The sequence below is a fragment of the Bombina bombina genome, chromosome 12, assembly GCF_027579735.1.
Source record: "Bombina bombina isolate aBomBom1 chromosome 12, aBomBom1.pri, whole genome shotgun sequence".
Classification (NCBI taxonomy): domain Eukaryota; kingdom Metazoa; phylum Chordata; class Amphibia; order Anura; family Bombinatoridae; genus Bombina; species Bombina bombina.
In genome coordinates this window covers 133,612,156-133,637,410 of record NC_069510.1, presented here as the reverse complement: position 1 = coordinate 133,637,410, position 25,255 = coordinate 133,612,156, and the positions used below count along the sequence as shown (strand labels likewise).

The 25,255-nt window shown below is 39.0% G+C and overlaps 1 protein-coding gene across 2 annotated transcripts in view; it reads right to left on the bottom strand.

Annotated features, from left to right (window-relative positions):
* Positions 1 to 25,255, bottom strand: part of CDK5RAP2 (CDK5 regulatory subunit associated protein 2) — a 538,634-nt gene that overhangs the window by 159,342 nt on the left and 354,037 nt on the right. For both annotated transcript variants that reach the window (XM_053695716.1, XM_053695717.1), the window contains one exon: positions 5,318 to 5,496. In XM_053695716.1, the coding sequence (XP_053551691.1) occupies positions 5,318 to 5,496 (179 nt within the window). The remainder of the gene's footprint in view (positions 1 to 5,317; positions 5,497 to 25,255) is intronic.

Sequence of the window (25,255 nt, the reverse complement as noted above, 5' to 3'; positions counted from 1 at the left end):
ATACATTACTTTTTTGTTTTTTCTATCTATTTACCCGGATAATGAGCACCCCCCACTATATTTCAAGTAACTAGCTAATTTAGAAGTATATGGGTTAGATTACCCTATTATACACTATATATTTATTGTTAATTATTTGGGGGTCTACAGAATTGAATTCCCTTCCTACTTTATTTATCAATAGTTACCAGAACAGACTATTTTTTTGACCAATGGGCTGTGTCTATCTGCAAGTTTGCATCATGTCTCCACATGGAAAAGAGGAATTGAAAAATCTGATTGTGAGACTTCATAAATATGGAAAAGGATACAGGAAGATTGGTGACTAACTAAGAATCAGTCAAAACGCAGTTGCAGCAGTAATCAGGGGGTATTAATCGAAACACAGTGCCAAAAATCAAAGCTGCAGTGGCTGACCTCCTAAAATGATGCCACGGACAGTGCGCTACTTGCACAATCTAGCTCTGAATAACAGGCAAGTGCTTCAGATTTGCACCAAGGCAAGTGCTTCAGATTTGCACCAAGGCAAGTGCTTCAGATTTGCACCAAGGCAAGTGCTTCAGATTTGCACCAAGGCAAGTGCTTCAGATTTGCACCAAGGCAAGTGCTTCAGATTTGCACCAAGGCAAGTGCTTCAGATTTGCACCAAGGCAAGTGCTTCAGATTTGCACCAAGGCAAGTGCTTCAGATTTGCACCAAGGCAAGTGCTTCAGATTTGCATCAAGGCAAGTCATTCATTCAGATTTGCACCAAGGCAAGTGCTTCAGATTTGCATCAAGGCAAGTGCTTCAGATTTGGATCAAGGCAAGTGCTTCAGATTTGCATCAAGACAAGTGCTTCAGATTTGTACCAAGGCAAGTGCTTCAGATTTGGATCAAGGCAAGTGCTTCAGATTTGCATCAAGGCAAGTGCTTCAGATTTGTACCAAGGCAAGTGCTTCAGATTTGTACCAAGGCAAGTGCTTCAGATTTGTACCAAGGCAAGTGCTTCAGATTTGTACCAAGGCAAGTGCTTCAGATTTGGATCAAGGCAAGTGCTTCAGATTTGCATCAAGGCAAGTGCTTCAGATTTGCATCAAGGCAAGTGCTTCAGATTTGCATCAAGGCAAGTCATTCATTCAGATTTGCACCAAGGCAAGTGCTTCAGATTTGCATCAAGGCAAGTGCTTCAGATTTGGATCAAGGCAAGTGCTTCAGATTTGCATCAAGACAAGTGCTTCAGATTTGCACCAAGGCAAGTGCTTCAGATTTGCACCAAGGCAAGTGCTTCAGATTTGGATCAAGGCAAGTGCTTCAGATTTGCATCAAGACAAGTGCTTCAGATTTGGCTCAGGGATTATCAATAGAAATTGGAGTTTCTGTGAAAGCTCAGACAGTGCTAAGGACATTGCATTATGTCAACTTCTATGGACAGCATCCATGGAAAAAACCCTTGCTTGGTCTTCGACACAAAACTGCAAGATTAAATTTGCTAAACAGCCTGATGAATACTGGGAGCACATTATTTAGTAAAATGACCAAGATACAATTTTTCAGATCAGATGGGGAGCAGCATGTTTGGTGTAAACCTGGTCAGGATTATTACAGTGAATGCATAGTCTCAACAGTGAAGCATGGAGGTGGAAGTGTGACGATATGGGGCTGCATGACTGCAAAAGGTGATAGGGAGATGACATTTATAGATGGCACCATGAATGCCTGAAATATACCAAAATACTGGCTGACAAGATGACTCTCAGTCTCCAGAAGTTTGGCAGAAGACTAATATTCCAGCATGATAACAATCCAAAGCACACTGCCAATATTACAAAGGAGTTTCTAAAGGAGAAAAAAGTGAAAACTATGACCTGGCCAAGTATGTCACCTGACTTGAATCCAGTAGAGAAAGGTAGAGCAACACAACCCCTCCAGCAAACAGCAGCTGAAAAAAATAAAAGATTTTAATCTCAGTAAAGGAATATGCACTGACTTTTGTTGCATTGATTTCCTGCTTTGGGGCCGGTATTTTTAATATAGTAAATCTAAACTGTTAGTTTTTAATTTTACATAAGAGCAAATACCCTACTGTTACTGTTAGGTTATACAATTTTGAATCACTTGACATTTAAGTGATAATGCACTGGGGTGTACTCACTTTTGTTGTATAATATATATATATATATATAAATAAATGTATGTACAGATGGCCCTCGGTTTACGACGGTTCAATTTGCGTCGTTTCAGAATAACGCCCTTTTTTTTTTGCTATTGAAAAGCATTGACTGCTATTGCAAGCATTAGCACATGCATACATTAAAATAGCCAGTAGGTGGAGCTGTTCGCTTGTGTTGCAGCAAACACATGCAATGAAAAGCAAGCCAGACATGATCAATGGATCAGCTTTCAAAGGAACAAGATCTAGCAGCCACTTCCCTTAGCTGCAGACTCAATGCTGAGAACTGTTTGCAGAAAAAGGCAAGTAAAAAACGTTTTTGTTCATTAAACTTAGTTTGATGATGATACAGTCTGTTGTGTGATTATTTTGTTTTTGTTCATTAAACTTAGTTTGATGATGATACAGTCTGTTGTGTGATTATTTTGTTTTTGTTCATTAAACTTAGTTTGATGATGATAGTCTGTTGTGTGATTATTTTGTTTTTGTTCATTAAACTTAGTTTGATGATACAGTCTGTTGTGTGATTATTTTGTTTTTGTTCATTAAACTTAGTTTGATGATGATACAGTCTGTTGTGTGATTATTTTGTTTTTGTTCATTAAACTTAGATTGATAATGATACAGTCTGTGTTTGTGTGATAATTTTATTAGGTGCGGTTTAGCAAATGTTTTTGTTTATTAAACTTAGTTTGATGATGATACAATCTATTTTATTAGGTTAATAATGCTGTTTCACATTTAAAGTCTTCATTTCAAAGCTTTAAAAAGAATGTATTAGGTGTTACTTATGTCAATTTTGAGAGGGGCCTGGAACCTAACTCCCTCACTTCCCATTGACTTACATTATAAACTGGGTTTCAATTTACAACGGTTTCAATTTACAACCATTCCTTCTGGAACCTAAACCCGGTGTAAACTGAGGGCTACCTGTATGTATGTATATATATATATATATATAAACTGTCCAAAGACTATATACATATATAACAAAATATATGATGAAACCTAAACAGCTTATCAAATGTCAAGTAAATAAAAATAAAGTACTTACCCAAAGGAACTCTGCTACTGGAAAAAAACTAGTAGAAAGCCAAGACCACTGCTTAAACATTACAGCAGAGGAACTGGAACAGAAGTATATCGACAAACCAACAGGGAGAGGCAAAGGACAAGTCCCTGCTATCCCCATGACAAGGCTTGTCACTAAATTCCCACTGGTGAAATATATCACTTCCAATACTCCAAATAAATCTATCTGGCAAACACTGTACTTCATTCTTCATCCACCTCAAGTGGAGGCAAAGACAAGAGGTGAGGTGGGGGGGGGGGGTTATAGAGTTATTGTGGCTTGGGAATCTTTCCCTCCTCTTAGTGGTAGGGAAGAGTAATTCCCAGAAGTAATGTATTGTGGACTCTCACCACCTGTATGAAAGAAAAACGTTTATTAGCTAAAAGGTAGCGTATAGCATGAAATAAGTAACTGGTCTCAACTGCATACACACACAAACACACTGAGAGAAGACTAAAAATAATATAATACAGAAAACTGACAGGCTTAGTGTAAAAGAAAAATCTAAAAAATTGTGATCCGTACAGCTCCTTTTAACGATCAGTAGGTTGCTATAGCTACCGTGGGTCATGTGCTTCATCATTGACCCACAGTAAGGGGCCAGATCTGGCATATAACAACCTCAGCCGCCTGAACTTACACAGAAAGTGGGGAAGAGGCTGCAGAATCATCAATCAATTTGCACACGCTCCGAAATACGGGTTGCTTGTGCGACTCAGTGATTTACTGCAATTGATATTTATTTTTTTAATACAATATCATGGACACAGCATAACCCTAATCCTTGCTTGCAGGAAAAAAGTACCCATTAAAGGATTAACAACTTGATTTCTTCAGACACCTTTGCACATCCCCTACAATGTTACACAGACAAAGAATGACTGGGGATTGTGGGTAATGGGAGGATACTTGAAGCTTTGCTGGGGTGTTCCTTGCCTCCACCTGGTGGCCAGGAGTTGAATGGATTTGTGGACTCTCCATGCCATTGGAAAGAAAGAAATGTTAAAGGAATAGCAATGTTAAACTTTTATAATTTACATAGAGCATGCAATTAAATAAACAGAAAAAAATCTTTCCACTTTTAACATACATTTTTGTTATTCTCTAGGTATCCTTCGTTTTTCAAAACTTCTGGATCATGATATTAATTTTTAACTTAATTTTCACTTTCTGTCCCGTAATCTAACCTACCCCAACTATTGTAAGTTTTAGCAGAAGAAAATAAAAACAAAACATTATTTTCCGTTCCAATTTGAAAATAAGTTTTGTTTGTAGCTAAGAGATATTCGACAGTACACAATTAAAGGTACATAGTTGCACTAAACACCATACATACAAACGTATCAGTGTAAATACAGGTGTTCCTGTGCATTACAGGTTGAAATACAAGCACCGTTATGTTGTAAAAGTTCCAGCCTGTGTTTAATACTATAAACATAAGTAAATCCATCAGTAAAGATGACTACACGTTACCTTCAGATGATCTCACATTGTCCTGTACCTTGGCACACAGGTCAGCTTTACAGGTAAATTTGTCAGGTTTAATAGCGGCAAGGGGTTTCTCGTTCCGATTCATACAGGTAATATTGGCTCACGCTCAGTAAGAATATTTCTAGTATAGCTAGCGTTCCTTATCTCTACACAGTGAACATCTGACACCCATTATCAATTATTCACCTAAGAAACACAATACCTAGTATCCTCTGCTTTCTCCAGAAAATCTATTATAATGCAAAGCAGCAAAAATATTTACTTTTTTTTTTCCTTTCTAAAATACTAGTCCAGGGAAGTAAACAACTTGTATACAAATATACAACATAGCCAAAAAAATGTTATGTTATGAAAATGTAAAATTATCTGTAACCTTGACAAAACATCAGTATAAAGTAAAAACATAACATTTCACAAACAGATTTAACCCTTTAAGGACACAGCTTTCAGTTTGCTCAATTGTTTTATGACGGAAAAATTCCGTCATATGTCCTTAAGAGGTTAATTTCTTTTCAGAATACAATTAACGTGTTCAATAGCTGCAGTTTTGTAAAGCAGTAACTACAGTTGCTATATTTATAACATAGATATAAATCCTCTTACTTTGCGACAGTTCTGGTGGTTTCGGGTTAACATTCTGCTGATTGTGATACGATGTTCCTACATAAATGAACTCAGATATTTCAACCTCAGAGCGTATGTGATGAGATGGCGACATAGGGGCTGTTTCCTTAAACTGGCACCGTTCATAAAGGTGCTCGCGCTGAGTCTCAGCACTGTACCTGGAACAAGAGTGATTTGTTGGATTATAGATGGCTCCCATGTTTCAGTCATGAGAATTCATAGCATGAAAAGAGTGAAATTTAATCCTAAAGCTCCCTAGTTCTGTTACCATAGTAGTACTCACTAACAAAGGTTGTTATACGGGGTGAACAAGCACCGCTCTACCCAAACTGTCTGATTTACCCAGTGCAGCAATAACAAATGAAACGCAGGAAAGAGTAACACAGGATAAAACAAAAGCAAATGACTGCAAGTAGGAAAACATTTAAACTTCTCTTTGCCCACCCTAGCAACATTTACCAATAAGAAGTAATAAAACCCATGTATTATTATCAACTATAGAAATACACTTAAAAACAGAATTTATGCTTACCTGATAAATTACTTTCTCCAACGGTGTGTCCGGTCCACGGCGTCATCCTTACTTGTGGGAATATCTCTTCCCCAACAGGAAATGGCAAAGAGTCCCAGCAAAAGCTGGCCATATAGTCCCTCCTAGGCTCCGCCCACCCCAGTCATTCGACCGACGGACAGGAGGAAAAAAACAGGAGAAACTATAGGGTGCCGTGGTGACTGTAGTTAGAGAAAATAATTAATCAAACCTGATTAAAAAACCAGGACGGGCCGTGGACTGGACACACCGTTGGAGAAAGTAATTTATCAGGTAAGCATAAATTCTGTTTTCTCCAACATTGGTGTTTCCGGTCCACGGCGTCATACTTACTTGTGGGAACCAATACCAAAGCTTTAGGACACGGATGAAGGGAGGGAACAAATCAGGTTACCTAAACAGAAGGCACCACGGCTTGCAAAACCTTTCTCCCAAAAATAGCCTCCGAAGAAGCAAAAGTATCAAATTTGTAAAATTTGGCAAAAGTGTGCAGTGAAGACCAAGTCGCTGCCTTGCATATCTGATCAACAGAAGCCTCGTTCTTGAAGGCCCATGTGGAAGCCACAGCCCTAGTAGAGTGAGCTGTGATTCTTTCAGGAGGCTGCCGTCCGGCAGTCTCGTAAGCCAATCGGATGATGCTTTTAAGCCAAAAGGAAAGAGAAGTAGAAGTCGCTTTTTGACCTCTCCTTTTACCAGAATAGACGACAAACAGAGAAGATGTTTGTCTGAAATCTTTTGTAGCTTCTAAATAGAATTTTAGAGCACGGACTACGTCTAAATTGTGTAACAAACGTTCCTTCTTTGAAACTGGATTCGGACACAAAGAAGGTACAACTATCTCCTGGTTAATATTTTTGTTGGAAACAACCTTTGGAAGAAAACCAGGCTTAGTACGCAAAACAACCTTATCTGAATGGAACACCAGATAGGGCGGAGAACACTGCAGAGCAGATAACTCAGAAACTCTTCTAGCAGAAGAAATAGCAACCAAAAACAAAACTTTCCAAGATAACAACTTAATATCTATGGAATGTAAAGGTTCAAACGGAACCCCTTGGAGAACTGAAAGAACTAGATTTAAACTCCAGGGAGGAGCCAAAGGTCTGTAAACAGGCTTGATCCTATCCAGAGCCTGAACAAATGCTTGAACATCTGGCACAGCTGCCAGTCGTTTGTGTAACAAGACAGATAAAGCAGAAATCGGTCCCTTTAGAGAACTCGCTGATAATCCTTTATCCAAACCTTCTTGTAGAAAGGAAAGGATCTTAGGAATTTTGATCTTATTCCATAAGAATCCCTTGGATTCACACCAGCAGATATATCTTTTCCATATTTTATGGTAAATTTTTCTAGTTACCGGTTTTCTGGCTTGAACCAGAGTATCTATCACAGAATCTGAAAACCCACGCTTTGATAGAATCAAGCGTTCAATTTCCAAGCCGTCAGCTGGAGGGAGACCAGATTTGGATGTTCGAATGGACCCTGTACAAGAAGATCCTGTCTCAAAGGTAGCTTCCATGGTGGAACCGATGACATATTCACCAGGTCTGCATACCAAGTCCTGCGTGGCCACGCAGGAGCTATCAAGATCACCGAGGCCCTCTCCTGCTTGATCCTGGCTACCAGCCTGGGAATGAGAGGAAACGGTGGAAACACATAGGCTAGGTTGAAGGTCCAAGGCTCTACTAGTGCATCCACTAGAGTCGCCTTGGGATCCCTGGATCTGGACCCGTAGCAAGGAACCTTGAAGTTCTGACGAGACACCATCAGATCCATGTCTGGAATGCCCCATAATTGAGTTAATTGGGCCAAGATCTCCGGGTGAAGTTCCCACTCCCCCGGACGGAATGTCTGACGACTCAGATAATCCGCCTCCCAGTTTTCCACTCCTGGGATGTGGATCGCAGATAGGTGGCAGGAGTGATCCTCCGCCCATTCTATTATTTTGGTCACTTCTCTCATCGCCAGGGAACTCCTTGTTCCCCCCTGATGATTGATATAAGCAACAGTCGTCATGTTGTCTGATTGGAATCTTATAAATCTGGCCTTTGCTAGTTGAGGCCAAGCCCTGAGAGCATTGAATATCGCTCTCAGTTCCAGAATGTTTATCGGGAGAAGAGACTCTTCCCGAGACCATAGTCCCTGAGCTTTCAGGGATTCCCAGACCGCGCCCCAGACTGCTAGACTGGCGTCGGTCGTGACGATGACCCACTCTGGTCTGCGGAAGCTCATTCCCTGGGACAGGTGGTCCAGGGTTAGCCACCAACGGAGTGAGTCTCTGGTCTTCTGATCTACTTGAATCACTGGAGACAAGTCTGTATAGTCCCCATTCCACTGTTTCAGCATGCACAGTTGTAATGGTCTTAGATGAATTCGCGCAAAAGGAACTATGTCCATTGCTGCAACCATCAACCCTACCACTTCCATGCACTAAGCTACGGAAGGACGTGGAATAGAATGAAGAACTTGACAAGCGTTTAGAAGTTTTGACTTTCTGACTTCTGTCAGGAAAATCCTCATTTCTAAAGAATCTATTATTGTTCCCAAGAAAGGAACTCTTGTCGACGGAGACAGGGAACTTTTTTCTATGTTCACCTTCCATCCGTGAGATCTGAGAAAGGCCAGAACGATGTCTGTGTGAGCCTTTGCCTTTGAGAGAGACGACGCTTGTATCAGAATGTCGTCCAAGTAAGGTACTACTGCAATGCCCCTTGGTCTTAGGACCGCTAGAAGGGACCCGAGTACCTTTGTGAAAATCCTTGGAGCAGTGGCTAACCCGAATGGGAGGGCCACAAACTGGTAATGTTTGTCCAGAAAGGCGAACCTTAGGAACTGATGATGATCCTTGTGGATAGGAATATGTAGATACGCATCCTTTAGATCCACGGTAGTCATAAATTGACCTTCCTGGATTGTAGGTAGAATAGTTCGAAAGGTTTCCATTTTGAACGATGGAACCCTGAGAAATTTGTTTAGGATCTTTAAATCCAGAATTGGTCTGAAAGTTCCCTCTTTTTTGGGAACTACAAACAGATTTGAGTAAAATCCCATTCCCTGTTCCGCCGTTGGAATTGGGTGTATCACTCCCATTTTTAACAGGTCTTCTACACAATGTAAGAATGCCTGTCTCTTTATTTGGTTTGAGGATAAGTGAGACATGTGGAACCTTCCCCTTGGGGGTAGTTCCTTGAATTCCAGAAGATAACCCTGAGAGACTATTTCTAGTGCCCAGGGATCCTGAACATCTCTTGCCCAAGCCTGAGCAAAGAGAGAGAGTCTGCCCCCTACTAGATCCGGTCCCGGATCGGGGGCTACTCCTTCATGCTGTTTTGTTAGCAGCAGCAGGCTTCTTGGCCTGCTTACCCTTGTTCCAGCCTTGCATCGGTTTCCAGGCTGGTTTGGTTTGTGAAGCATTACCCTCTTGTTTAGAGGATGCGGAATTAGAGGCCGGTCCATTCCTGAAATTGCGAAAGGAACGAAAATTAGACTTATTCTTGGCTTTGAAAGGCCTATCTTGTGGGAGGGCGTGGCCCTTTCCCCTAGTGATGTCTGAGATAATCTCTTTCAATTCTGGCCCAAAGAGAGTTTTACCCTTGAAGGGGATATTAAGCAATTTTCTCTTGGAAGATACATCCGCTGACCAAGACTTTAGCCAAAGCGCTCTGCGCGCCACAATTGCAAACCCTGAATTTTTCGCCGCTAATCTAGCTAATTGCAAAGCGGCATCTAAAATAAAAGAATTAGCCAACTTGAGTGCGTGAACTCTGTCCATAACCTCCTCATACGTAGTCGCTCTACTGAGCGACTTTTCTAGTTCCTCGAACCAGAACCACGGTGCTGTAGTGACAGGAACAATGCACAAAATGGGTTGCAGGAGGTAACCTTGCTGTACAAAAATCTTTTTAAGCAAACCCTCCAATTTTTTATCCATAGGATCTTTGAAAGCACAATTATCCTCGATAGGGATAGTAGTACGCTTGTTTAGAGTAGAAACTGCCCCCTCGACCTTAGGGACTGTCTGCCATAAGTCTTTTCTGGGGTCGACCATAGGAAATAATTTCTTAAATATAGGAGGGGGGACAAAAGGTATGCCGGGCTTCTCCCACTCCTTATTCACTATGTCCGCCACCCGCTTGGGTATAGGAAAAGCGTTGGGGTGCACCGGAACCTCTAGGAACTTGTCCATCTTGCATAATTTTTCTGGAATGACCAGGTTGTCACAATCATCCAGAGTAGATAACACCTCCTTAAGCAGTGCGCGGAGATGCTCTAATTTAAATTTAAATGTCACAACATCAGGTTCAGCCTGTTGAGAAATTTTTCCTGAATCTGAAATTTCCCCATCTGACAAAACCTCCCTCATGGCCCCTTCAGATTGGTGTGAGGGTATGACAGAGCAATTATCATCAGCGCCCTCCTGCTCTTCAGTGTTTAAAACAGAGCAATCGCGCTTTCTCTGATATGCAGGCATTTTGGATAAAATATTTGCTATGGAGTTATCCATTACTGCCGTCAATTGTTGCATAGTAATAAGCATTGGCGCGTTAGAAGTACTAGGGGCCTCCTGCGTGGGCAAAACTGGCATAGACACAGAAGGAGATGATGTAGAACTATGTCTACTCCCTTCATCTGATGAATCATCTTGGGCAACTTTACTATCTGTGGCAGTACTGTCCTTACTTTGTTTGGACGCTATGGCACAATTATCACACAAATTTGAAGGGGGAGACACATTGACTTTCATACATATAGAACATAGCTTATCTGAAGGTACAGACATGTTAAACAGGCTTACACTTGTCAATAAAGCACAAAAACCGTTTTAAAACAAAAACATTACTGTCTCTTTAAATTTTAAACAGTGCACACTTTATTACTGAATATGTGAAAAAGTATGAAGGAATTGTTCAAAATTTACCAAATTTTCACCACAGTGTCTTAAAGCATTAAAAGTATTGCACACCAAATTTCAGAGCTTTAACCCTTAAAATAAAGAAACCGGAGCCGGTTACAGTTTTAACCCCTCTACAGTCCCAGCTACAGCCTTTGCTGCGACTTTACCAAACCCAGGGGGGAATACGATACCAAATGAAGCCTTCTAGGAACCTTTCCAACTACTTTCAGATCCACACACATGCATCTGCATGTCTTGCTCTCAAAAGTAACTGCGCAGTAATGGCGCGAAAATGAGGCTCAGCCTACAACTGGGAAGGCCCTTCCTGACTGGAAAGGTGTCAAACTCAGTGCCTGACGTTAAAAAACGTTCCCCAAGCTTATAAGTGTGAATTTCAAACATAAACATGTATAAAATGCTCAAATAAAGCATCGATTTTGCCCATAAAAGTGTCTACCAGTTTTATAGCCCATATTAAGCCCTTTATTCTGTTTGAGACTAAGAAAATGGCTTACCGGTCCCCATGAGGGGAAAATGACAGCCTTCCAGCATTACACAGTCTTGTTAGAAATATGGCTAGTCATACCTTAAGCAGAAAAGTCTGCTAACTGTTTCCCCCAACTGAAGTTACTTCATCTCAACAGTCCTATGTGGAAACAGCAAACGATTTTAGTTACTGCTGCTAAAATCATCTTCCTCTCACAAACAGAACTCTTCATCTTTTTCTGTTTCAGAGTAAATAGTACATACGAGCACTATTTTAAAATAACAAACTCTTGATAGTAGAATAAAAAACTACAACTAAACACCACATACTCTTAACCATCTCCGTGGAGATGTTGCCTGTGCAACGGCAAAGAGAATGACAGGGGTGGGCGGAGCCTAGGAGGGACTATATGGCCAGCTTTTGCTGGGACTCTTTGCCATTTCCTGTTGGGGAAGAGATATTCCCACAAGTAAGGATGACGCCGTGGACCGGACACACCAATGTTGGAGAAATATAGTTATAAAAGAAAACTATGTATTAGTTTAATTGTTTAAAAAGATAGATAATCCCTTTATTACCCATTCCCCAGTTTTGCATAACCAACACAGTTATATTAATACACTTTATACCTCTGTGATAACCCTGTATCTAAGCCTCTGCAGACTGCCCCTTATCTCAGTTATATTAATATACTTTTTACCTCTGATTACCCTGTATCAAAGCCCCTGCAGACTGCCCCTTATCTCAGTTATATTAATATACTTTTTACCTCTGTGATTATCCTGTATCTAAGCCCCTGCAGACTGCTCCTTATCTCAGTTATATTAATATACTTTTACCTCTGTGATTACCTTGTATCTAAGCCTTTGCAGACTGCTCCTTATCTCAGTTATATTAATACACTTTTTACCTTTGTGATTACCTTGTATCTAAGCCTCTGCAGACTGTTCCTTATCTCAGTTATATTAATATACTTTTTACCTCTTTGATTACTCTGTATCTAAAGCCTCTGCAGACTGCCCATTATCTCAGTTATATTAATATACTTTTTACCTCTGTGATTACCTTGTATCTAAGCCTCTGCAGACTCTTCCTTATCTCAATTATATTAATATACTCTTTACCTCTGTGATTACCTTGTATCTAACCCTCTGCAGACTGCCCCTTATCTCAGTTATATTAATATACTATTTACCTCTGTGATTACCTTGTATCTAAGCCTCTGCAGACTGCTCCTTATCTCAGTTATATTAATATACTTTTTACCTCTGTGATTACCTTGTATCTAAGCCTCTGCAGACTGCCCCTTATCTCAATTATATTAATATACTCTTTACCTCTGTGATTACCTTGTATCTAACCCTCTGCAGACTGCCCCTTATCTCAGTTATATTAATATACTATTTACCTCTGTGATTACCTTGTATCTAAGCCTCTGCAGACTGCCCCTTATCTCAGTTATATTAATATACTATTTACCTCTGTGATTACCTTGTATCTAACCCTCTGCAGACAGCCCCCTGATCACATGACTTTTTACTTATAATCTATTGACTTGCATTTTAGCCAATTAGTGCAGTGTCAGCCACAACCCACAGGTGTTAGCACAATGTTATCTATATGGCTCACATGAATTAGCAGTCTCCTGTTGTGAAAAGCTAATAAAAAAGCATGTGGCTTAGAAACAGGCAGAAATTTAGAGGTGTAAATGTTATAAAGTATATTAATGGGACAGTAAAGTCAAAATACATTTTTATAATTCAGAAAGAGTAGCAGTTTTAAGATACTTTACAATTTACTTCAATTATCAAATATTGCACAGTCTCTTTATTTACACACTTCCTGGGGAACAAGATTCTACTGAGCATGTGCACAAGCTCACCGGGTATACGTATACTAGTCTGTGATTGGCTGATATCTGTCACATGATACAAGGGGGCAGGAAAATGGGAGAAAAAATAAATTTGTCAGAAAAAAATCTACTGCTTATTTAAAAATGGGAGTAGGTGTTAAATCTATGTATTTTTATTCTGTGCTTGTTGTTAATTATGCAATTCTACTGCATTGAGTGGTCGTTTAAAGGGACAGTCTACACCAGAATTGTAATGGCTTAAAAAGATAGATAATCCCTTTATTACCCATTCCCCAGTATTGCATAACCAACACAGTTATATTAATATACTTTTTACCTCTGTGATTATCCTGTATCTAAGCCTCTGCAGACTGCTCCTTATCTCAGTTATATTAATATACTTTTTACCTCTGTGATTACCCTGTATCTAAGCCTCTGCAGACTGCTCCTCATCTCAGTTATATTAATATACTTTTTACCTCTGTGATTACCTTTTATCTAAGCCTCTGCAGACAGCTCCTTATCCCAGATATATTAATATACATTTTACCTCTGTGATTACCCTGTATCTAAGCCTCTGCAGACTGCTCCTTATCTCAGTTATATTAATATACTTTTTACCTCTGTGATTATCCTGTATCTAAGCCTCTGCAGACTGCTCCTTATCTCAGTTATATTAATATACTTTTTTACCTCTGTGATTACCCTGTATCTAAGCCTCTGCAGACTGCTCCTTATCTCAGTTATATTAATATACTTTTTACCTCTGTGATTATCCTGTATCTAAGCCTCTGCAGACTGCTCCTTATCTCAGTTATATTAATATACTTTTTACCTCTGTGATTATCCTGTATCTAAGCCTCTGCAGACTGCTCCTTATCTCAGTTATATTAATATACTTTTTACCTCTGTGATTACCTTGTATCTAAGCCTCTGCAGACTGCCCCCTTTTTTCAGTGCTTTTGACAGACATGCAGTTTAGCCAATCAGTGCAGACTCCTAAATAACTCCACAGGAGTGAGCACAATGCTGTCTATATGACACACATGAAGTAGTACTGTATAACTGTAAAAAAAAAACTTTCAAAATGCTCTGAGCTAGGAGGCGGTTTTTAACGGTTTAGAAATCAGTTTGAGCCTAGCTAGGTTTAGCTTTTCAAAAATACCACGAAGGGAACAAAGCAAATTTAATGATAAAAGTAAATTGGAAAGTTGTTTAAAATTGCATGCCCTATCTGAATCATAAACGTTTAATTTTGACTTTACTGTCCCTTTAATATAACAATGTTGGTTGTGCAAAGCTGGGGAATGGGTAGTAAAGGCGATATCAATAACAATTTTGGTGTTGACTGTCCCTTTAATGATCAAATACAGAACTTATCCAATAAATCTGAGGGAACAAACGTGTAAAATATAGAGGTTTTAGAAAGTGTGAGAAGTGCACACAAGGAGATAACAGAGAAAGACTGAGCCTTAACAAAAGGAGGTGTTGGAAATTTCTACAGCAGTGTTTTTCAATTAAAGGGACAGTCAAGTCAAAATTAAACTTTCATGATTCAAATAGGGCATGTCATTTTAAACAACTTTCCAATTTACTTTTATCATCAAATTTGCTTTGTTCCCTTGGTGGTATTTATGAAAAGCTAAACCTAGGTAGGCTCAAACTGATTTCTAAACCATTAAAAACCGCCTCTTAGCTCAGAGCATTTTGAATTGTTTTCACAGTTAGACTGTACTAGTTCATGTGTGTCATATGGATAACATTTGAGGTAAAACATATTAATATAACAGTGTTGGTTATGCAAAACTGGGGTATGGGTAATAAAGAGATTATGTATCTTTTTAACCCCTTAAGGACCGGGCATTTCAGACAAAAACTTCCCCAAAAGACCAGAGCATTATTAGCATTTTTGCCATCACTACATTTAAACAGAAATAAAGCCTTTTTTATATTTACCTATCGAAACTATATATTCTATTTTAGTAGACAACCCAAACTATTGATCTAGGCCCATTTTGGTATATTTCATGCCACCATTTCCCAGCCAAATGGGATCAAATAAAAAAAAAAAAATCGTTAACTTTTCACAAACTTTAGGTTTCTCACTGAAATTTTTTACAAACAGCTTGTGCAATATTGGCACAACTGGTTGTAAATGCTTCTCTGGGTTCCCCTTTGTTCAGAAATAGCAGACATATATGGCTTTGGCGTTGCTTTTTGGTAATTAGAAGGCTGCTAATTGCAGCTGCGCACCACACTTTTATTATGCCCAGCAGTGAATCTGAATCGGTACCTCTGCCTGTCTATTTCTGCACTGCCCCACTCGTGGGGCATGCAGAAATAGCGAGATCTCGCTATATATTTAGCGAGATCGTGGCAGAGAGAGGCCCAGGACAGCAGCGTTGAAGAGGGAACAACGCTGGTCCTTAAGGGCTTAACGACCAGCATCGTACAGGGAACAGTGCTGTTTGTTAAGGGGTTAAACAATAAAAATTCTGGTGTAGACTGTCCCTTTAAATGTTTTTTTTTCCTGTGTGACAAAACAAGGCAAAAAGATGATTCTATAGACAACTGCATTAAAGGTTCAGTGAACTGTAAATTGTTTTTTCCCTTAAAGGGACAGTCTAGTATAAATTAAACTTTCATTATTCAGATAGGACTTTTAATTTTAACCAACTTTCCAATTTACTTTTATCATCAAATTTGCTTTTTTCTCTTGATATTCTTAGTTTAAACTAAACATAGGTAGGCTCATATGCTAATTTCTAAGCCTTTGAGGGCTGCCTCTTATCACATGCTTTTTAAATCTCTTTTCAACACAAAGAGACAGAAAGTACACGTGGGCCATATAGATAACACTGTATTCAGGCACAGGGGGTTATTTAAGATCTAGCACAAAACAATGCTAAATTTAAGACAATAGATAATAAACAGTCACAGTCATGTGATCAGGGGGCTGGAAGAAGGTTCCTAGATACAAGGTAATCACAGAGGTAAAAAGTACATTAATATAACTGAGATAAGGAGCAGTCTGCAGAGGCTTAGATACAAGGTAATCACAGAGGTAAAAAGTATATTAATATAACTGTGTTTGTTATGCAAAACTGGGGAATGGGTAATAAAGGGATTATCTATCTTTTAAACCAATAACGATTCTATAGTAGACTGTCCCTTTAATGTGTTTCCAGTTCCATCTGCAGAGTATAAAATATATGAGAAATTGCTTCTTTATATTTACTTTTGTATATTAAATAGTTTATTTTGTTGTTTGAAACCACAACTCAATTAAAATCGGTTGATCGGTAAATCAGATATCCTTACATTTTATTGCTTATTTCTCCTACCTCTCACTGGGAGTGTCATTTCTTTTGCTGGATTTGTTAACACAGTTTTTCTATAGCCAATGCTTAAAGGGATAGTAAACCCATTTTTTTTTTCTTTCATGAATCAGATAGAGCATGCAATTTTAAGCAACTTTCTAATTTAATCCTATTATCAATTTTTCTTCGTTCTCTTGGTATCTTTATTTGAAAAAGTAGGAATATAAGCTAAGGAGCAAGCCCATTTATGGTTTCAGCACCATGGCTAGTGCTTGCGATTGGAGGTTACATTTAGCAAACCAATAAGCAAGTACAACCCAGGTTCTCAACCAAAAATGGGCTGGCTCTTAAAGGGACACTGAACCCAAATTTTTTCTTTTGCGATTCAGATAGAGCAACAATTTTAAGCAACTTTCTAATTTACTCCTATTATCAATTTTTCTTCGTTCTCTTGCTATCTTTATTTGAAAAAGAAGGCATCTAAGCTAAGGAGCCAGCCAATTTGTGGTTCAGTCACTGGACAGCACTTGTTTATTGGTGGGTGAATTTATCCACCAATCAGCAAGAACAACCCAGGTTGTTCATCAAAAATGGGCTGGCTTCTAACATTACATTCTTGCTTTTCAAATAAAAATTCCAAGAGAATGAAGAAAATGTGATAATAGGAGTAAATTAGAAAGTTTTTAAAATTGCATGCACTATCTGAATCACGAAAGAAAATAATTGGGTTTACTATCCCTTTAATTATAGAAACTTTCAGTATAGGTACGGATACCAAAATCAGTGATTTCAAATGCTGAAATAAAAGTAATGGCTCTATTTGTAAACAAAATGAATAATGAAAATATATTGCAAAGTTTTTTATTACTCGTAACTTAAGATTTTATATAAAAAATCTCAAGGTGCTTACTGTTTTTCTTTCACATTTGAGACAGCACGAAATGCAATAGTTATTCAAGACAACTGAGTCCATACTGTATTGGAGAACTTATCAAACAAAGGACATCATATGGAGAATACACAATAAAAATAATGTAAAACAGTGTCTAAAGGCAACCTCAGCACAGAGAAATACATGAAAGAGATACACATTTAGTAGCGATGTGGAGAGGAGCATGTAGAGTCAATCCTTCCCTGCCAACTGATATGCTCAAACAACAGCTGAGTGTAGACCGTGACCTGGACACCAATGAAGAACAAACAGTGTCAGTCTTATGTAAAGGAGTTCTGGGATCATTAGAGGAAAACCAAGGACTGTGTGATAACGTATCTTGGTAAATAACAAAACCGGATAAGAAGGTTGGATAATAACCCAGTGTGATGATTTACAGCCATCAGCAGGTGTAGCAACATATGTTATGTTAAAATAAGGACTGCTGAATAGCTGATTAAAGGACAGGATTTAGATTTCAAAGAGCCAGAAAAAAACAAAGCCATTTTAATGCATGAAGAAAGTTTGGCTTTGCTTTTTAACCCAAATGACCAATCTAAAAACATAATTTATGTAAGAAATTACCTGATAAATTCATTTAATTTTGGCAAGAGTCCATGAGCTAGTGACCTATGGGATATACAATCCTACTAGGAGGGGCAACGTTCCCAAACCTCAAAATGCCTATAAATACACCCCTTACCACACCCACAATTCAGTTTAATGAATAGCCAAGTAGTGGGGTGATAGAAAAACAAGTACAAAAGAATACAAAAAAGAGGAAACTGGAAATAATTGTGCTCTATACAAAAATCATAACCACCAGGGTGGGTCTCATGGACTCTTGCCAATATGAAAGAAATTAATTTATCAGGTAAGTTCTTACATAAATTATGTTTTCTTTCATGTAACTGGCAAGAGTCCATTAGCTAGTGAGATATGTGAGGGAAATATCCAAGATGTGGAAGTCCACAGAAGAGTCACTTGAAAGGGAGGGATAAAATAAAAACAGCCATTTTCCGCTAAAAAAATTAAATCCACAAAAAATAAGTTTTTCTCATAAATTTAAAGAAAAAAAAACTTAAAACATAAGCAGAAGAATCAAACTGAAACAGCTGCCTGAAGAACTATTCTACAAAAAAATGGTAAAATGTAGTAAATGTATGCCAAGAAGACCAAGTTGCTGCTTTGCAAATCTGAATAACTGAAACTTCATTCTTAAAAGCCCAAGAAGTGTAGACTGATCTAGTAGAATGAGCTGTGATCCTCTGAGGCGGGGACTTTCCCGCCTCCAAATAAGCTTTATGAATCAAAAGCTTTAACCAAGATGCCAAAGAAATGGCAGAAGCTTTCTGACCTTTTCTAGAACCAGAGAAGACAACAAATAGACTAGAAGTCTTCCTGAAATCTTTAGTAGCTTCAACATAATATTTCAAAGCTCTTACAAAATCCCAAGAATGTAAAGATCTTTCAAGAGTATTCTTGGGATTAGGACACAAAGAAGGAACAACAATTTCCCTACTAATGTTGTTAGAATTCACAACCTTGGGAATAATTGTAAACAAAGTCTGCAAAACAGCCTTATCCTGATGAAAAATCAGAAAAGGAGACTCACAAGAAAGAGCAGACAATTCGGAAACTCTTCTAGCTGAAAAGATAGCCAAAAGAAACAACACTTTCCAAGAAAGTAGTTTAATATCCAAAGAATGCATAGGCTCAAAAGGAGGAGCCTGTAAAGACTTCAAAACCAAATTAAGACTCCAAGGAGGAGAGATTGATTTAATAACAGGCTTGATATGAACCAAAGCCTGAACAAAACAGTGAATATCAGGAAGCTTAGCAATCTTTCTATGAAATAAAACAGAAAGAGCAGAGATTTGTCCCTTCAAAGTACTTGCAGACAAACCTTTATCCAAACCATCCTGAAGAAACTGTAAAATTCTAGGAATTCTGAAAGAATGCCAGGAAAATTTATGAGAAAAACACCATGAAAATATGGGTTCTTTCAAACTCGAAAATAAATCTTCCTTGAAATAGACTTACGAGCCTGTAGCATAGTATTAATCACTGAGTCAGGGAAACCTCTATGACTAAGCACTAGGCTTTCAATCCCCACACCTTCAAATTTAACGATTTGAGATCCTGATGGAAAAACGGCCCTTGAGACAGAAGGTCTGGTCTTAAAGGAAGTGGCCAAGGCTGGCAACTGGACATCCGGACAAGATCCGCATACCAAAACGTATGAGGCCACGCTTGTGCTATCAGAAACACATACAATTGTTCCATAATGATCTTGGAGATCACTCTTGGAAGAAGAACTAGAGGCGGAAAGATATAAGCAGGTTGGTAAAACCAAGAAACTGCTAAAGCATCCACCCTCTCCGCCTGAGGATCCCTGGACCTGGATAGGTACCTGGGAAGTTTCTTGTTTAGATAAGAAGCCATCAGATCTATTTCTGGAAGACCCCACATCTGTACTGACAAAATACATCTGGATGGAGAGACCACTACCCCGGATGTAAGGTCTGACGACAGATAATCCGCTTCCCAATTGTCTACACCTGGGATATGCACCGCAGAAATTAGACAAGAGCTGGATTCTGCCCAAGAAAGTATCCGAGATACTTCTTTCATAGCTAGGAGACTACGAGTCCCACCCTGATGATTGGCATATGCCATAGCTGTGATATTGTCCGTCTGAAAACAAATGAATGGTTCTCTCTTTAACAGAGGCCAAACATGAAGAGCCCTGAAAATAGAACAGAGTTCTAAAATATTGATTGGTAACCTCGCATCTTGAGGTTTCCAAACCCCTTGTGCTGTCAGAGATCCCTAGACGGCTCCACAACCTGAAAGACTTGCATCTGTTGTGATCACAGTCCAGGTAGGACGAACAAAAGAAGCCCCTTGAACTATACGATGATGGTCTAACCACCAATTCAGAGAGAGTTGAATGTTGGGATTTAAGTATATCAATTGTGATATACGAGTATAATCCCTGCACCATTGATTCAGCATACAAAGCTGGAGAGGTCTCATATGAAAACGAGCAAAGGGGATCGCGTCCGATGCTGCAGTCATGAGACCTAAAACTTCCATGCACATAGCCACTGAAGGGAATGATTGAGACTGAAGGTTTCGACAAGCCGAAACCAATTTCATTTGTCTCTTGTTTGTTAAAGACAGAGTCATGGACACTGAATCTATCTGAAAACCTAAAAAGGTGACCCTTGTCTGAGGAATCAAGAAACTTTTTGGTAAATTGATCCTCCAACCATGTATTTGAAGAAACAACACTAGTCGATTTGTGTGAAATTCGGCTAAATGTAGTAAAGACTGAGCTAGTACCAAGATATCATCCAAATAAGGAAACACTGCAATACCCTGTTCTCTGGTTACAGATAGAAGGGCACCGAGAACCTTCGAAAAGATCCTTGGAGCTGTTGCTAGGCCAAATAGAAGAACGACAAATTGGTAATGCTTGTCTAGAAAAGAGAATCTCAGAAACCGATAATGGTCTGGATGAATCGGAATGTGAAAATATGCATCCTGTCTATTGTGGACATATAATGACCTTGCTGAACAAAAGGCAAAATAGTCCTCAGTCACCATCTTGAAAGTTGGGACTCTTACAAAACGATTACAAATTTTCAGATCCAGAACTGGCCTGAATGAATTTTCTTTCTTTGGATCAATGAAATAGATTTGAATAAAACCCCGGACCCTGTTCCTAAAACGGAACTGGTATTATTACCCCTGAAAGCTCTAGATCTGAAACACACTTTAGAAAAGCCTGAGCCTTCACCGGATTTGCTGGAACGTGAGAGAGAAAGAATCTTCTCACAGGAGGTCTTACTCTGAATACTATTCGATACCCTTGAGAGACAATACTCTGAATCCACTGATTTTGAACGGAATCTGCCCAAATGTCTTGGAATAATTTCAATCTGCCCCCCACCAGCTGAACTGGATCGAGGGCCGCACCGTCATGCAGACTTGGGGGTTGGCTTTGGTTTCTTAAAAGGCTTGGATTTATTCCAACTTGAAGGTTTCCAACTGGATCCAGAGTCTTTAGGAGAAGGATTGGTTTTCTGTTCCTTATTCTGTCGAAAAGAACAAAAACAATTAGAAGCATTAGATTTACCCTTAGATCTTTTATCCTAAAGGCAAAAAAACTCCCTTCCCCCCAGTGATAGTTGAAATTATTGAATCCAACTGAGAACCAAATAAATTGTTACCTTGGAAAGAAAGAGATAGTAATCTAGACTTAGATACCATGTCAGCATTCCAAGATTTGATTCATAAAGCTCTTCTAGCTAAATACATAGATTTAACATCAATTTTGATGATATAAAAAATAGCATCATAGATAAAATGATTAGCATGTTGAAGCAAACGAACAATGCTAGACAAATCAGAATCTGTTTCCTGTTGCGCTAAGCTATCCGACCAAAAGGTTGATGCAGCCGCAACATCAGCCATAGAAATGGCAGGCCTGAGAGGAATCCCAGGCCTCCCTTGAGATGTGGCATAATCAAGGCCATCTCTCTTGGATGGGTCGGGTTAATGCACTCAAAATGAATCTTCTCCCCAAATTTCTATATCTATTTCAGGTCCTCCCCCTAGACATCCCTCCCTTGTACCTAATACAACTGCAAAAACTGTTTGATTCTTTTATATGGGCTCATAAACGTAGCAGAGTGACTAAGAATACGTTATATCTTGATAGAGAGCACGGAGGTCTTGGCGCCCCAAATCTCACTGCATACTATAGGGCAGCTCATTTAGCCCGAATTGTGGCGTGAAAGCATTCACACCACCAGAAGCCCTGGGTACAATTAGAATCCTCATTAATTGGTGGCAATAATCTTGGTGACTTATGCTGGACCCTTCCCAGGCATAGACCTCCCGAAGCACACACAAATTATTATGTTTCTGCTACTCTGAAAGTATGGGACAAAACTCTAGCTTCAGACAACCCTGTCTCGACCATACCCTCACCCTTAACTCTACTCCTCAACAATCCTCTTCTTTTACAACCACACTCCTTGCAGACCCCGGTCATTGCTAACTCACCCTCGAATGTCCCTGCACACTTGGTGCTTAGCAAAGGCCAGATTCGTCTGCAGCATGAACTCTTCCAATTACTAGGCCCCCCTTTGCATCTCTGGTACCCCTACCTACAACTAAGGCATGCCATAACAAATAGCCCTCACACTAATGATTTAACCAGGCCCCTAAAACCTTTTGAAACACTTTGCACAACTCCAGAAATGGCGAGATCCCACATCTCTATCATATATAAACTGCTTAGAGGTTCATACCCAGACAAACAACCCTCTTACATAGCTAAATGGGAGAGAGAGCTTAATCTCACTTTAACCGAAACCCAATGGACCCACATTTTTCAAGAAACTAAAAAATCCTCCCCCTCATTAATGTTCGCAGAAATGAACTACAAGCTATTATCTAGATGGTATTTAACCCCGCATCGCCTTCATAGCATCTACCCAAACTCCTCCTCTCTGTGTTGGAGGCACTGCGGTGTAACAGGAACCCTCTCCCATATCTGGTGGGAATGTCCCCTTCTACACATGTATTGGAAAGATATCACCAGAAGTATTAATAATACATTAGGTCTCAATATCACACTCTCTCCTAGTGTAGTCCTCCTACATAACACACCCCCCCCCCCCCCCTATATCTTGTATTTATCGCAGACAACTATTTAAGTTCATGCTCAACTGTGCCAAATGCCTTATACCAAGGTTCTGGAAATCCACGCAAATGCCCACTCTCTCCATGTGGCAGAGGGAAGTAGATACTATCTTATCATTAGAGAAAATAAATTACACATTCTTAGGCAAACAAGATTTTATTGCTGATATTTCATACATATGGGAACAAAGGAAGCAGTAACTTAGGTCCAGTATCATTGTATTATTTTCCCAAAGTGAATAACCAAATGTTGCCCCTCAGAATGTGGGGAGATAAGTCATTGCCATGTATAGACGTTATTTTTTGCATGACGAGTACTACACATCTCTCTTTGTTATGATCTAAAATCCACATATATAGTCATTTACCATGATTTTGTGTCACCTCTGCAGCCTTCCACTGTTCTCTTGTACTGCTGTAAACCAAATGCACTACTGTATTTTATTTTTGTACTTTTGTTTAAAAAAACTTAATAAAAACAGTTAAATAAAAAAAAAAAAAAAGAAATGGCAGGCCTGAGAAGATAGCCAGAACATAAATAAGCTTACCTTAGATAAGATTCAAGTTTCCTATCTAAAGGATCTTTAAAAGAAGTACTGTCTTCCATAGGAATAGTAGTACGTTTGGCAAGAGTAGAAATAGCCCCATCAACTTTGGGGACTTTTAACCAACACTTCCTTTAACAACGAACAAATTTAAAGTAGATTTGTCAGTGTCAATGTCTGAGGTAGGATCTTCTGAATCGGAGAGATCCTCATCAGAGGAGGATATTTCAGTATGTTGTCGGTCTTTAGAAATTTCATCAATTTTATGAGAAGTTTTAAAAGACCTTTTACGTTTATTAGAAGGCATAATAGCGGACAAAGCCTTCTGTATCGCATCAGCAATATCATTTTTCATATCAACAGGGATATCACGTACATTAGATGTTGAAGGAACAACAGAAACTGTACTAGTACTGATGGAAACGTTTTCTGCGTGCAAAAGCTTATCATGACAAATGTTACATACTACAGCTGGAGATATAATTGCAGCTAATTTACAATAGATACACTTTGCTTTGGTACAACTGTAATCAGGCAGCAGGGTTCCAACAGTTGCTTCTGAGACAGGATCAGATTGAGACAGATTGAGAGAAATGAAAAATAAAAAACAGTAAAGCAAAATTTAGAATTTCCTTATATGGCAGTTTCAGGAAAGGGAAAAAAAATGCAACAGCATAGCCCTCTGAGCATATAGAAGGCAAGAGGCATATAGGAAGTGGGGTGAAAAATAAACTAAATTTTTTGGCGCCAAGTATGACGCACGATGCAAAAGGAAGTTGAAATTTTTTGGGGGCACCAACAACATCCGGAAATTACGCAACTCGCGTCATAAACAGACGCAACTGCGTGCAAGGAAACCTGGCATAAACTAAGATGCCGGAAATGACGAACTTGAGTCATCAAAGACGTACCTTCGCGCCAAGAATGACACAATAAATAACAGCATTTTGCGACCTCACAAGCCTAATTTTGCCAGTCAATTTGAAAAAAGGAGGTAAGAAAAATAACTTCTTAAAACATGCTTCCCAAACTGAAACTGACAGTCTGCAAAAGGAAATATACATAGACTTGACTCATGGCAAATATAAGTGAAATACATATATTTAAAACTTTATATTAATACATAAAGCGCCAAACCATAGCTGAGAGTGTCTTAAATAATGAAAAACATACTTACTGAAAGACACCCATCCACATATAGCAGATAGCCAAACCAGTACTGAAAAAGTATCAGCAGAGGTAATGGTATATAAGAGTATATTGTCGATCTGAAAAGGGAGGTAGGAGATAAATACCTACGACCGATAACAGAGAACCTTTGAAAAGATTTCCTGCAAGGAAAACTATAAAATCAATAGGCGATACTTCCTTCACATCCCTCTGACAAACACTGTACTCTGAGAGGAATTGAGCTTCAAAATACTGAGAAGCGCTTATCATAGAAGAAAAATCAAGCACAAACTTACTTCACCACCTCCATAGGAGGCCAAAGTTTGTAAAACTGAATTGTGGGTGTGGTGAGGTGTGTATTTATAGGCATTTTGAGGTTTGGGAAACTTTGCCCTTCCTGGTAGGACTGTATATCCCATACGTCACTAGCTCACGGACTCTTGCCAATTA